The 13,691-nt window shown below is 51.3% G+C and overlaps 1 protein-coding gene across 9 annotated transcripts in view; it reads right to left on the bottom strand.

Moving 5' to 3' along the window:
• Window positions 1-9,442, bottom strand: part of TDRD7 (tudor domain containing 7) — a 68,245-nt gene extending 58,803 nt beyond the window's left edge. The window contains exons 1-2 of one of the 9 annotated variants that reach the window (XM_076363290.1): window positions 6,211-9,442; window positions 5,452-5,673 (exon numbers count right to left, since the gene is read on the bottom strand). In XM_076363290.1, the coding sequence (XP_076219405.1) occupies window positions 5,452-5,658 (207 nt within the window). In that variant the 5' untranslated portion in view covers window positions 5,659-5,673; window positions 6,211-9,442. Of the gene's footprint in view, window positions 1-5,451 lie in introns of all 9 variants that reach the window. The other 8 variants (XM_076363289.1, XM_076363292.1, XM_076363294.1 and 5 more) reach the window with 8 other exon arrangements.
• Window positions 9,443-13,691: the final 4,249 nt, after the last annotated feature.

The following is a 13,691-nucleotide window of genomic DNA, read 5'->3' as shown; positions in this document are numbered from 1 at the left end:
CCACTGAGGGTAAGTCTTCCTTGCCCCGCACTTTCCCACTGGTCTCAGGAGCCTTGGGATTGCTGATGGCCGGTCTTACCAGTAAAGACCGAGGCAAAGGCGGCAATCGGTGCCTCAGCCTTCTCCATGTCCTTTAAGTCCAGGTCCCCGTTGCCATTCCCCAGCAGACCCACATTTTCCCTAGTCATCCTTTTGCTGATGACGTGCCTGTAGAAACCTTTCCTGTTGCCCTTCACGTCCCTTGCCAGAATCCGCTCCATATGGGCTTTAGCTTTCCTAAGCCCATCCCTGCATGTTTGGACAGTGCCTCTATATTCCTTCCACCTCACCCAACTCTGCTTCTGCCTCTTGTGCGTGTGCTTTTGACGGCAGAGTTAAGTCAGGAGCTCCTTGTTCCTCCTTGTGTGCCTCCTGCAACCTTGCTTTTAAAATAGTCACTTAAATAAGAGAGAAACTTTGTCATACAGTGGGCTGTACCAAACTGAGTCTTAACTCATCTTTGTGAAGGGTGAACCTGAAATACTTAACTCTTCACCCTTTCAGAGCTGTCTGTGCAACAACCTGTGCTCCATGGTTTGAGCACGGATTTGATAAGGCTTTAGTGAAATGAAACACAGCAAAGGGTTGTAGTTCTTCATTTGCTCTACCTTCTTTCTTCTAGCTTTCCTACTGTTCCAGTATTTTCTCCTGTCGTCTGTACAGTTAACCAGCTATTTTAAGGACTTTCTTTGGAAGGATGCTCTCAGAACTGGCAGTGCTTTGGGAGCTGTTCTGAAGGTGATGGCACTCTGTCTTGGTTTTCAATCTGTTGAACTCCCCAATAATAAATGCAATCTTTCTTAAGCCCATGCATGCTTGTTTGGGCAGTGTCTCCATATTCCTCCCAGGTCGCTTCTCCCTGCTCCCACCTCATGCATGCTTCCTTTTTATGGTTGAGTTTTGTCAGGAGCTCCTTGTTCATCCATGCAGTGCTCCTGCTACCTTTGCTTTTTTTCCCTGCTTGTTTGGATGGACCATTCTTGATATTGGAGGAGGCAATCCTTGAAAACCCACTACCTCTCCTGGACCACTCTTTTCTCCAGGACTGTATCCCATGGGAGTCTTCCAACCAGATTCCTCAACAGGCCAAAGTCTGCTCTCCTGAAGTCCTGGCTTGTTGATACTGCCATTTGCTTTATTCTGTTCCTTTCAGGCTCCCAAACACCACCAGCTCATGGTCACTGCAGCCAGGGCTGTCCCCAGCCTTTACATCCCCAACCAGTTCTTCCTTGTTTGTAAGAATTGGATCCAGCAGAGCGTTTCCTCTCATCAGCTCATCACTTGTGTCAGGAAGTTGTCATCAGCACACCCCAGAAACATCCTGGATTGCTCATGTTTGGCTGTCTTGTCCCTCCAGCAGGTATGGCAGCGATTCAAGTCCTCCGTGAGGACCAGGGCCTGCAAATGTGAGGCTTCTTGCAGTTGTCAGAAGGCGGCTTCATCTACTACTTCTTCCCAATCAAGGCACTTGTAACAGACAGCCACCATGTTGCCCATACACTGGTCTGTCCACTACCCATAAGCCATAAGCTCTTGCTGTCTCATCATTCATCCCAAGGCGAGCTCCAAGAATTCCCACTGTGCTCACGCTGGAGGGGCTCACAGAAAGTCCCCCTCCTTGCCGTTCCAGCCCATCATTCCTCAACAGCCTGTGTCCATCCACAGCAGCGCGCCAGTTGTGTGAGCTGTCACAACAGCTCTCCATGACCCCAACGAGATTGCAGCCCTGAACGGCACACAGACCTCCAGTTTCTCCTGGTTGTGCCCCACTGTGCTGGTTTTGGCTGGGATAGAGTTAATTTTCTTCATAGTAGCTAGTATGGGGCTGTGTTTTATATTTGTGCTGAAAACAGTGTTGATATTACAGGGATGTTTTCGTTATTGCTGAGCAGTGCTTACACAGAGTCAAGGCCTTTTCTGCTTCTCACACCACCCCACCAGCAAGTAGGCTCGGGGTGCACAAGAAGCTGGGAGGGGGCACAGCTGGGATAGCTGACCCCAACTGACCAAAGAGGTATTCCACACCATATGACGTCATGCTCAGCATATAAATCTGGGGGAAGAAGTAGTGGGGGACGTTTGGAGTGATGGCATTTGTCTTCCCAAGTCACCGTTACGTGTGATGGAGCCCTGCTTTCCTGGAGATGGCTCGACACCTGCCTGCCGATGGGAAGGAGTGAATGGATTCCTTGTTTTGCTTTGCTTGCGTGCGCGGCTTTTGCTTTCCCTATTAAACTGTCTTTATCTCAACCCACGAGTTTTCTCACTTTTACCTTTCTGATTCTCTCCCCCATCCCACTGGGAGGGAGTGAGCGAGCGGCTGTGTGGTGCTTAGTTGCCGGCTGGGGTTAAACCAGGACACCCATGCTGTGGGCAGTTGTGTACAGCCACTTCAGAGAGATGCCCATTTCCAGAAAAGAATACAAGAGCTTTCCTCATACTCCTGGTTAACAGGCATTTCCCTGTTTACATGGATGGACCACCTTCAGCCCTGCTCTGTTCTCAAGGTCTCAACATAAAAGATTTTTTGTTCGTACACAGTTTATCATAGTTTCATAAATGCATGTCTTTGGTACATTTCAGGTTTTTCCTGTCACTAATGTCTTAAGTTATTTTCAGCATTTTCTTCCCTTGCTTTCACATCATAGTGACTTTTAAGTTTAGCATAAATGATGGTTTGAGTTAGAATGAATTCAGATGTAAAACGAGATGGGGTAGACGAATTCACTTGCACCAGAGCAAAGCAGTCTTCCAATTCCTCTTTTTGGAGGGGCCTAGTTATTCGAGCAGAAGTCAAAGTTTCCTTAGAGGAAGGTGCAACCATACACTGCTTGTAACTGAACATGAAGCAAAGCAAAGCAGGCTTCCTTGAAATGGCACAACCACCTGTTGCAGATGCACAGTATTTCAATTTCAGTCCCCTTGCAGTGTTTTCTGTATACTGAATTTAATCCTCATCCTGTGTGGAAACTGGAGAACATACCTATCATGTGAAGGAATCATTGTCAGCGTTCATCTTTCCTGTATTCAAGAAGGCTAAATTAGTGTTCAGTAGTAAGAGGAACAGTGGACAATTTATATCATTGCCTTTCCAACACAACGCGTCTGTTCCCAGGCAATCAGTTACCCAGGCAATATTCATCTTGCACAAATCCTTTGATTTAAGGAGCTTGTAACATGTAGCACTCTGAGATCAATTTCTAGTATTTACTGTGCACTTTATAGGATTGCTTATTGAATGTGTTTCTTGTGGTATGTCTTGGACAGCTGCCCTAGCAGTAAGGAAAGTCCTTTTAGGACTACCTAGCTCAACCAGGATCATCAACTGCTAACAGATCTCTGCATGTGCGAGTGTATCTTGCTTTCCTGCCCCACTGTCTCCAAAGTGATTAAAGGAAGAGGCAAGGGTCTTGGCAGTCTTTTTGGAGGTCAGAGTACTCTCAAAGCCAGGAAGAGAGACTGCTTGACTGCATGCTTTTGCAGCAGGCTTGTGTGGACTCTGAGCTATGGTCTCAGCTTATAACAGAGCTCAAATATTCTGGAGAGACGTGAACGAAGAGCAAAGCATTATATTGAAGTACTGCCCAGGTCCTGTATCAGCAAAGTATGTGGGAGCAGTCCCAGCTAGTTACCAGCCCATGCCAGGGCATAACCACACTAGCCATCCTCTGCTCAGTGTCTGCCCAGGGGACACTCTGGACAGCGGCAACAGGAAGGTCATAAAACAGCAACGTGGGCTCAGTCTTTGCGTCTCTCCTGCCTCCCAGGTGTTCGCAGGGTGCTTCCTCTCAGTTGCTTCAGTCATGCAGAGCATAGTTGGCACTCCTAAACCAAAGCAAGTCCTGCTCAACTACCTCAAGACTCCCATTTAGTAGCTTTCTCCTTTTCAACCTCCTAAAGCCTCATTTCACTCTCTCCTTACAGCTGCCACAGAGAAGGTACCGCCTCTAGTGCTATCCAAGAGTCCACAAGGCTCTCAGCACACATGGTATTAGAGGATAAGCAAGGCTCTCAAGGCAATGAGAGGATACCAGATTACACCCTGCAAGGCCCTAGTTAGAAACAGATGGCTATCTGCCAGAGCCACCATGATGAAGCATTAAATTGCAGCATCACAAATGTTCCCAGAGGTACCTGCATTCATGTTACTGATGTAGCTGCAGCTGATGCAGGCTTGGAGCAAGCGAAAAAGAACCCCAAACTTGGATTCCTGCTGCAAAAGGGCAAATTCTGACAGTTGTAAAAACGCAGCAAGGGAACCTCTTGCTTAAAAACAGCCACATTTCCAGACATCAGCACAAACCCCAGGACACCTCTCATCACACTCTTCATAGCTAACCAGGAAGACCTAGTTCCGAGTTCCCAGATGCCATCCCAATCCAGCTGAGCCAACAAGGGGGCTCAGCCTTAAGTGCTGTCTCTCCAGACCCGCTGTGACAGCCATATATTGTGCCAAACGTCTGCTAGCTTTCTCCTCTCCCACACACTACATAGACTTCAGGAACCCAGACATAGCTCCAATGAGGGAGAGGCTTTAAGCTCTCCACTCAAACAGATCATCTAGAAGTCACACAGCCATGCCAACCATCAAGAGAATGCCTTCTGACTCAAAACCAGGAACTCCACACTATTGGACAAGGAGGCTTGTGGTCCTGGCAAGCTGTTTCCAAGCTGGCAGCCATCAAGAGACACAGGCTAGTGCAGCAAGGCCAAGGAATAAAGGAGAACTCTCCCACCACACTAATATTCTCTGCTGAGCACTGCTCCACCTTCTCCTTGACCTCTGTGCTGACTCCTTGTCCCTTGCACACTGCTAAGCTGAGGCATTGCAACTCTTGCATCAAGGCACCTCACTTGCAAGGGCTCTTGCCTTTGAACCTTGGCAAGGCTTCACAGTCCTGCGGCACTGCAACTCATGACAAACAAGAGTGCTAAGCCTAAAGCAAGCACTGTCAGGCTTACAAGCAACAGCACTCACAACAGTTTCACTATAGGAAAAAGATGATGCTAAACTCCACGCTGAATAGATGATCAAGACACACACGAGTTCACCGTCTTTAAGGTCCCAGGACAACCCACCAATATTCCCCCCCCCCCGCATTAGAAATGCTGAGACAGGGACCAGAGCTCTACAGTCACACAAATTGTCTTTCCAGCCAGAACTCCTGTTTCCGGGAAAATGCCCTGCAACATTCCACCTTTTGCAAACACAACTTCCCAGTCTGCATGCAGAGACAGAAAAATAAGGGGCGCTTGGTCTATGCCACAGCTTCCACTTCTCCCAGCATTAGTGCACCACACGCATGCTACAGTACTTTTGTCAGAAATCCATGGCACAGGCAAAGGTAAAGTTATGAACCATGCACACTTTAAAAACACAAAACCCATTTCTGAACTGTAACTGATTCTTACCTCTCCCATTTTGTTCCCTTCCATTCTGACAACTCCTGGGATGCTCTGCAAGTAGCCTTCCAGTGTGCCATGTCCTAGGTGCCTGAAGGGAATCCACTCGCCGGTCAGGGATTTGTACTCACCCTGAAGCTCTGACAAAGGTATGCCATTTTTAAAGGGATGAAGAACAGCTCGCAGTGTTTTTGCAATAAGTTCAGGCTCCTGCATCTTCACCTATACCCCCTCCACCCCAAAAGAAAAAAAAAAAGCATTTTTACATACACAGGCTAAAAACACCAGCTTTTACTATTCAACCTCCCCTGCAAACAAGCAAGGATTCAGTGGCTCTTCTTTAGAGACCTTAATATTCCTGGGTACACTTGTAGGGGCCTGGGTCTGCGAGCCAAACAGAGGGTGGTATGAAACAGACGAGGCATGACATTGTCAAAAAAAGCAGCTGAAGGAGCACAGCAGCCCCTGTGCATGGGCTGGCCCCGCCAGCCAATCACCACAGACCGGTGGCCAGAAGAGGGGCGGGGCTGCCAGGCAATTGGCCCACATCACTGCCTGCAGGGCCAGAACTTCCACCCTAAGAGCAGCAGTGACCCGCCGCCCCCACCTCACTGCCCAGCGCTCCCTCCGCTCATGCCCCACGGTGACGCCGGGTAGCTCACGGCCGCTCCTCCCTCACGCAAACCCACATCCCTGCACCAGCGCCCACGGGGCACGTGTCAGCTCTGCCATGGAAACTGCATGCAACCGGGCCATGCCACGTCTTACCCACAGGCGCACGACGCCTTGACTCCACAGATGCCTCTTCAGAGAGAAAACCCAACAGAAGCGAAACCCGCTCCCTGCAAGCTGGGGGCTGCACACAGCAGGAGCGCCACAGAGCCAGTGCCAACACCATGCCGTCTCATCACCAGGCAACTGCCCGTCCGGAGAAACATGCGCCCGCCACTGCGGCGCTGGTAAAGATGTGAGCAGTCCGCTGCTTCATCTCCGACAGCACCTTCCCTGGTGCCACAGGCTGCTAGAGCGCTGGCGGGATGCTTCTGGGGAAGACTTACCTGCCAGCAAAGGCTCCCGCCCAGGAAGTCTGGGCAGCGCAGGAGGCGGTTTCAAAGCAGGGCGTGAGAGCTACCTAAAGCCCTCCCACCCCCCTCAGCTCACAGGCGTGCGCACACTCAGGGCTTCTCCAGGGCCAGCCAGATACACTCATGAAACGCCGGGGAGCTCCAGGCACAAGTGCTGCCGGGCAGTCTCTGCGCTCCTGCACAGGCATTCTTCTCGCAGACGCTCACTCGCCACAGTCTCGCCAGAGAAACCTCCCTGCCACGATCGTGGACCAAAGCCGGACGGAGCTCTTGCACAGCCCGGGACCAACCCTGCTCTCAAAGCGTGTGCTACATGCAGGGTCGAGTCCTAGCACTGAGCACGCTCATGTGCTTGAAACACCTCATCCTCACCCCCCAGCAACTAACGTGCAACACAAGCAGAGTCAGTGGTTCGGGAGAAGGCAACCTCACTCTCCTCAAGCCTCTTCAGCTCAAGACACAACAGGAGAGTCCCTCACCTCCAAGCACACGAAAGCGAGCAACTGCCGCTCGCGTACCTGCACGGTGCTCTCTCCAAACAGCGGCAGCACCAGGCAGCTGCCTGCATCCGCAGTACCGCTATGTGGGATGCCACGTAAAGTGAGTCTCTGCTGCTCTCTGCAGAAGCAGCCCCTCTCCCCTCACCGTTTCCCGTTTTTAGGGGAAATCACCTTGGGCAACACACCAAGTCCAAAAGGAAGAGAAATCCCAGTCCACAGCACATTTCAGACGCCGTGCCACACGTTTCAGTCTACACATGGACACTAGCACTGTCTCTACCTTCCTGCACCCAAGCTCACGACGGCCAACTCAGCTGCCGGGCAAGGAGGCACAGCATTAAGTCCTGTTCTTCACCGTTCCTTGAACAGTTTTACTTTATGCACACACAGCGCTTTACTAACCGGACCGTGTCTCCGTGTACATGTATATTTACACACAGGTACACCCACATACCTGCACCTGTACAGACAGCACTGCCTATACTTGTGTTTACACACACTCCATTGAACAAGCTGCTACACACAAGGGCTTCGGCAGGAACAATCACAGAAATTTCAGCATAACTAGTTCTACAACAAACTTCCATCCGTGTCTGGGGGGGGGCTGGGGCAGGCTATCACTGAAATCAGCTCAGCCACTGTCTCTCTGACAGGCTGGAAACCCTCATGGCATTCAACAAAGACCGTGCCTGTACGCAATCCAGCTCACAGGCACAAAGGTACTCCAGCTCCTTAGCCCAGCAATTGCTGCCTTTGCGGGTCCAGTGTGTTTCACTGACTGATCCTGGAACAACCTCTACTACAGCTACCTTCACAGCACCCCCTGTTCAGCTATGGGCCACAGCGTTACTGCACCCAGAAGGAGGAGCACACGTTGAACACATGCACTTGCACACCTCCACACGGCAATGGGCGGCACCCAGGCTGGGCATTTTGATCCTTCTCTCATCCTTTTAGAGACTTAGCAGCTGGTGAACAGAGCTTTTCAAGGAGTGAGAGGAGGTGGTGGTCACATGCCAGAAGGAAAAGATCCAGGAAGTCCCTATCTCTTGGACCCACTCAGTTTCATAGGGACATCATGTGCTGGACAAATGCGTAAGTGGTTTAAAGTTTGGATCATATAAAAACCCAAACACCCAAACATTGAGAAGTCCAGCAAAAAATGCAGTTTTGTCTACAACTGTGTTCCAAGTCACATACATACAAGAGACATGGAAAACTCAGTGAGAAGCATTTTTGGGGACCTTTTCTCTACTCTTTCTTTTAAATACACACAAATTCTTATCTTGTTAATACGGCTCTTGAAAGTCCTCTTACTTGAACTACCTGAATGTAACTTACTGCTCAGGAAAAATTACTGCAATATCCATTACAGCTGGACAAAGAGTGACAGCGAAGAAAATTTACAATAACCTGGGAAGGCAGTTTCAAAAGTCGATTCAAAAGAGGAAACTTCAATAAAAAAAAAAAAAGGGGGGGAAGGGACGTGGGGGGATGTCATCCAGCCACCATCAGACAGCTCTGTAGTACATCAATACTAAAGAACTGAGTTAGATCAGAAATAGCAAACAGGGTACCATAAAATATACGCTCCTAAATTATATTATGAGGAGCAGTCATGAGGACAATTCACGTAGTTAAACAAGATGACACATACTAGGGTACAAAGGTTAAACTAAATGCAGTCTTCAACTTACACCTGAATGACATTCCCATTCCTACAGCTAGCAATAATGCAGAAGACACGTAATGCAGTAATGGTGACAATAAGCAACACATTGATACATTAGCAGAAAGCTACATGAGCTCAGAGCGGCTTCTGAAACTTTTTTAAAGTTCTTTTTGTGGTCAGCTGCTATAAGGTTAGGTCATTCAACAGCTACAACATTCACCCAGTGGCTCACCGCCTCGACGGGAGGACACTTCATTGGAAACACAGCCCGAGGAGCCTCCATCAGTAAGTCAGGGCACATCATTCAAACCAGTCTTCTCTGGCACCTGAACAGAAACTTTTCGGTATGCTTAAAACAGATTACCAGCCTCCAGTTGCAAAACGGTCTCCATGCTGCAGATTAGTACTCAGGCTAACAAAAAAACGGAAGTGAAGAGTTTTCCTGCTTAGAAGGATGAACTCCCTAATAGCCATTCTTTTAAAAGACTACAAACACAACCCCGTGGAACACAAGTCTCCTCTGAAGGCAAAAGTAGTCACTAACCCGCTGAAGTCGGGACACTTTCTCTGTCACAACCGAGCCACTGAGGAGAAGCAGCCTCTCGCTGACAGGCAGCGCCTGGCCCTCCACACTGCCTCTCCCCGCAGCCCGGGAGGGCTTACGCCCGGCGGGTCTCCACTGTTTCCTTACCACCACCTCAACCCAGGGGCTTTCAGACACCAGCCAAAGCCTCTTCCCCTGTCGCTGCTGCTGCTGCCACCGCCGCCGCCGCCGCCGCCGCCGCCGCCACTGCCGCCGCCGCCGCGGGCCGGGCCGGGCCGGGGCCGGGCCGAGCGCCGCCGTCTCCCTGTGAGGGGACGGCGCGGCAACGGTGCCCGCTCCCCTCGCGCCGAGTGAGCGGCCGCGCGGCCCCACCCAGCACCGCCCGCTCTCGCTCAACAGCCGCCAACCGCACCGCAACACCCGCCCCCCACCCTGGGGAGCCCCGCGCGCATGCGCCGGGCGGCCTTGCCACTCCTTTGCCCCGCACGAGCCAGCCCGCAGCGCATGCGCGCCACCCGACTCCTCCCGCCCTCCGGGAAGGGGCTACGTGGTCCGCCGGAGGGGGGCGCCCCGCTGAGGCGGCGGGAGCCATTTTGGGACAGTCCCGGCTCTCCGTGTGCTCGCAGAGTGCGGGTCCTCCCGGCCCGCTGGTGCCGCCTCAGTTCACCATGCCCTCTTCCCATGGGGCCGCTGAAACCTCCGTCCTGTTACAAGGCAGCAGCTAAAATCGGCTTCTTGAGGGAGAGACTGAGGAATAACAGTTAAGGGCATCTCTTCTACAAAGAACACAGGTTTTAAATTAATTCACTTAATTGCTTCAATTTCTGAGTACTGAAAACTTCACTGAATTTAATTCTATAGTTGGATCTCTCTATTGACACCTGTACAAAACCAGTGCATGGGTGCACTCTCCATCAAGGAGGGGCTGGGGGCTGGTGGGTGCCTGGGCATCACCTGGGCCTTGTCCGCACTGCCCTGGGCCCGTGGCACCCTCTTGGTGGGGCTGTGCCCTGCTCAGCCTGTACCCAGGCAGCTGCCAAGCTCCAGATGCCATGTGTCTGTGGACACCTCGAGCAATGCTGTGTACTTGAAACCCTTAGATCCAACAGGTTCAGCTTTCATTGTGACCTCCAGCATTCCAAACATATGGCTGATTAGTGCCCCACACAGAGGGGCAGAAGATGGTCCGCAGCCGTATGCCATCAGGCCTCGTGAAGTCAGCTCAGTTGCCCACTGCCAGCAAAGGAGAGCCCCTCGCCATCCTGCCATCAGGGGGCCCTGCCACCCTGCAGCTTGCCTGCAGCAGCATTCCCTTCTCTGCAGATGTCCACTTCTGAGAGCCAGACTGGAGGCAACATCAGGTCAGGCTGCATGATGGCGGATCAATGGAAGACTGCCAAAGCCAAGCCAGAGGCTGGCCCCACGGAGGGAGGCTGCAGGGGCACATGCCAGGGCGGAGATGGAGATGCTGAACCTCACCTGGGGTGTGCCTGCAAAAGGCTCCCAATGGTGACTACCACCAAGACTTGGTGACAGCCACCTTCTGCCACAACCATGACAGCCTCCAGAGACTGCTTCCTGTCAGACTCCAGTATTCTCTGACCAGGCTTTTTAAGATACTCCACACATGGAGGGTCCAATGTTTAATGCAGTTTATTAATTTGAGACTATTTGCATTTACAAGGGTTTTCCATTTAGTAGGGTGATACAGCAATCACAGTATAAATACACATTACATTTTGCAGACTATTGCATTTCCAATATACAGTGGGATCATCTGAACATGAGGAGATACAACCTGGACAGCCAGGCCACTGCTGGGGACATACAGCTGCTTCTTTATGAGTCGCACCAAGCACCTCCTCCATGAGCTTATCAGCTTTGCCCAGTCCTTGTGCAGCATGGATGCCTACAACCACATGCGGCTGCCATGCTCTTGGCAAGCGTGTAGGAAGCCCCTTGGGTGAAGGAAGCCCCTTGGCCTCACTGAGCCTGGCAGCTGCCACAGTGGCAGCCACACCTCCAGCCCCAGCCCCAAGTCCATCCTGGACTGGTAGCCCTCAGGTCCCTGGGCCCAAGGAGCTTCCCAGCACTTCATACACCATCACCCATGAGGTCCCTGCAGCATCACAGTCTCCCCAGCAGCTGTGGGGAGGCTCTGATGGTGGAGCATGTCCAGCGTGCCCATGTGTCCAGCTGGAGCCCTGGCAAAGCCAGTAGGGTCTCCTCCCCACACTCCTTCTCACGAAGGAGACCAGCCAGAGCTGCTCTAGCTCCTCCTGAACTGTCCCTGGAAGGAGATGGAGCCATGGGGGAGGCCAAACCTGCTCCGCTCCCGGCAGGAGCAGGCAGTGCTCGCCTGGAGTCCCCAGCTGCCCAGGAGGAGGAAGGCAAGCAGCTCCAAGGCTTGTTCCCACCATGGCAAGAGGTAGCCGTGATTCCAGCATTGGGAGGGAGTGTGGGATCAAAGACATAGTGCCAACGAGATGGTCAGAAACCAGAGACAGTAGCAGGCAGAGGAGCCAAGGAAAAGGGCAGAGGAGGAGGTCAGGACGCTGGCAAGTCACAAAAAAGCCAAAGAGGCTTTGAAAGGTGTGAGAGAGGCCAGCAAGTCCCAATGCTGCAGAAGGACTACAGCAAGAGCACCTGAAGGAACAAAGACAGAAACTACTAATCTGGAAGAAAAAGTGCCCAAAGCAAGGCCAGAAGGTGGGAGTGAGGGAACACACTGATGGGTGTTGGACACTCAGGGCATGGGGTCAGGGACAGAAAACATAGGCCCGTGTGCAGGAAAGAGTGAAGGAGCACCCGTTGCCTTGTTTCCCCAGACAGTGAGAGGTCTTGCACTCCAAAAACGTCTTTCTCATGCTCCTCAGAATGTGGATAGGAATTGGCCTGACCTAGGTGTCTGCAGGGTGCAGCTCAACTCTACCCTTATCTGTCCAGTCGGGACTTCCTCTCTCTATATATATGTATATTTAATGCTACTTGGTCCTAAAGTCCAAACAAAATCTTAGGGAAAGATGGGAAAGGAATGTGTTTCTTAAATGTGGAATAATTGTTTTCTGTTTCTTCTGGGCATGTCTACACAGTTATGGTAGTGAAGCCCTGGGCACAGAGCAGAAGCTTAAGGCTTTCACCACTTGTTCTCAATGCTTTGCTGTAAGATGACCATGAGGTGGAGGGTAACCTGGGCAGACTGCTGAGGATGCTTGCAGCATGCAAACCTGAATGACTGAGAGGCAGTTTAGGAAGCTGCTCCTGGACATTTCTCAGCTGTCGGTGAGTGAGCACAGAGCTGGGAAGGCTTGCCAGCAGCCTGGTCTGAACCATGGTCTGGTGGCTGGGATAGTGAGGAGTGGGCAGGGGCAGCTGTGAGATCAGCTGCTCTACTGATCTCTGGGAACACATCTGTTTGTGCAAGTCCCCAGGTTATGCAACATAGTCTTGCTGCAGACTGAGCCTAACATAAGGAGCAAATACAGATAGTTACTTGCCTACAGTCATTTGGTTACACTCAGTTATGTTTCTTAGCCCTGTGCAGGCATCTGAAGAGCAGTGGAAACTTGGGGGAGATCTCACCATGTTGGCTAATACTGAGCACTTATTACACAGGTGGGTCTGTATTTGCCCACAGCTTTACAAGGCTTGCGCATTCTCAATAAACATGCAAAAAAATCAATAAATGCATGAAGGTTAAGGTAGGATTTGGTTTGCAAACGCTGCTGCTGGCCCTCTGCCAGTCTGAGCAGCTGAATGGATATGTTCACACAGGGTGTAGTCGCTTGCAGGCTTGCATATTCAGGACTGTGAGACAAAAACCTGGACCAAACAAGTTTCACAACACTGACCTTATGTACCTTGGTAATCAGGTACACCACCAGTACTAGGTCTGATAGGAAGTTTCTGCTGTGGGAAAGGCACTCAACACAGATGTGGGAGCAGCTTCTTCTCTCAGCCCCCTAAGCCCACTGTGGCTGTGGTTCATTGGAGCGCATAGGGCTAAAACCCACACCTACAGCAGGGCAGGTATCCAAAACTGCTGTCAGTGACAGTGCAGTGCTAGTTGCTTCATTTCCCTTAATGCTGCAGTATTCATGAGATCCCCTGACTATCTCAGCATGGGACGATGGGCAGGCAGACACAGGAGAAGAGGACTTTGAATGCTTTTTACCATTGCAGCTTCAATACCAAGTTCAGACTTATGCATTGGTCCAACACATGATGTCCCCACAATGAGTGGGTCCAAGAGATAGGGACTTCCTGGATCTTTTCCTTCTGGCATGTGACCACCACCTCCTCTCACTCCTTGAAAAGCTCTGTTCACCAGCTGCTAAGTCTCTAAAAGGATGAGAGAAGGATCAAAATGCCCAGCCTGGGTGTCGCCCATTGCCGTGTGGAGGTGTGCAAGTGCATGTGTTCAACGTGTGCTCCTCCTCCTGGGTGCA

The sequence above is a fragment of the Aptenodytes patagonicus genome, chromosome Z, assembly GCF_965638725.1.
Source record: "Aptenodytes patagonicus chromosome Z, bAptPat1.pri.cur, whole genome shotgun sequence".
Classification (NCBI taxonomy): Eukaryota; Metazoa; Chordata; class Aves; order Sphenisciformes; family Spheniscidae; genus Aptenodytes; species Aptenodytes patagonicus.
Note: the sequence above shows the minus strand (reverse complement) of the source record. Positions and strands in the feature narration are given on the sequence as shown.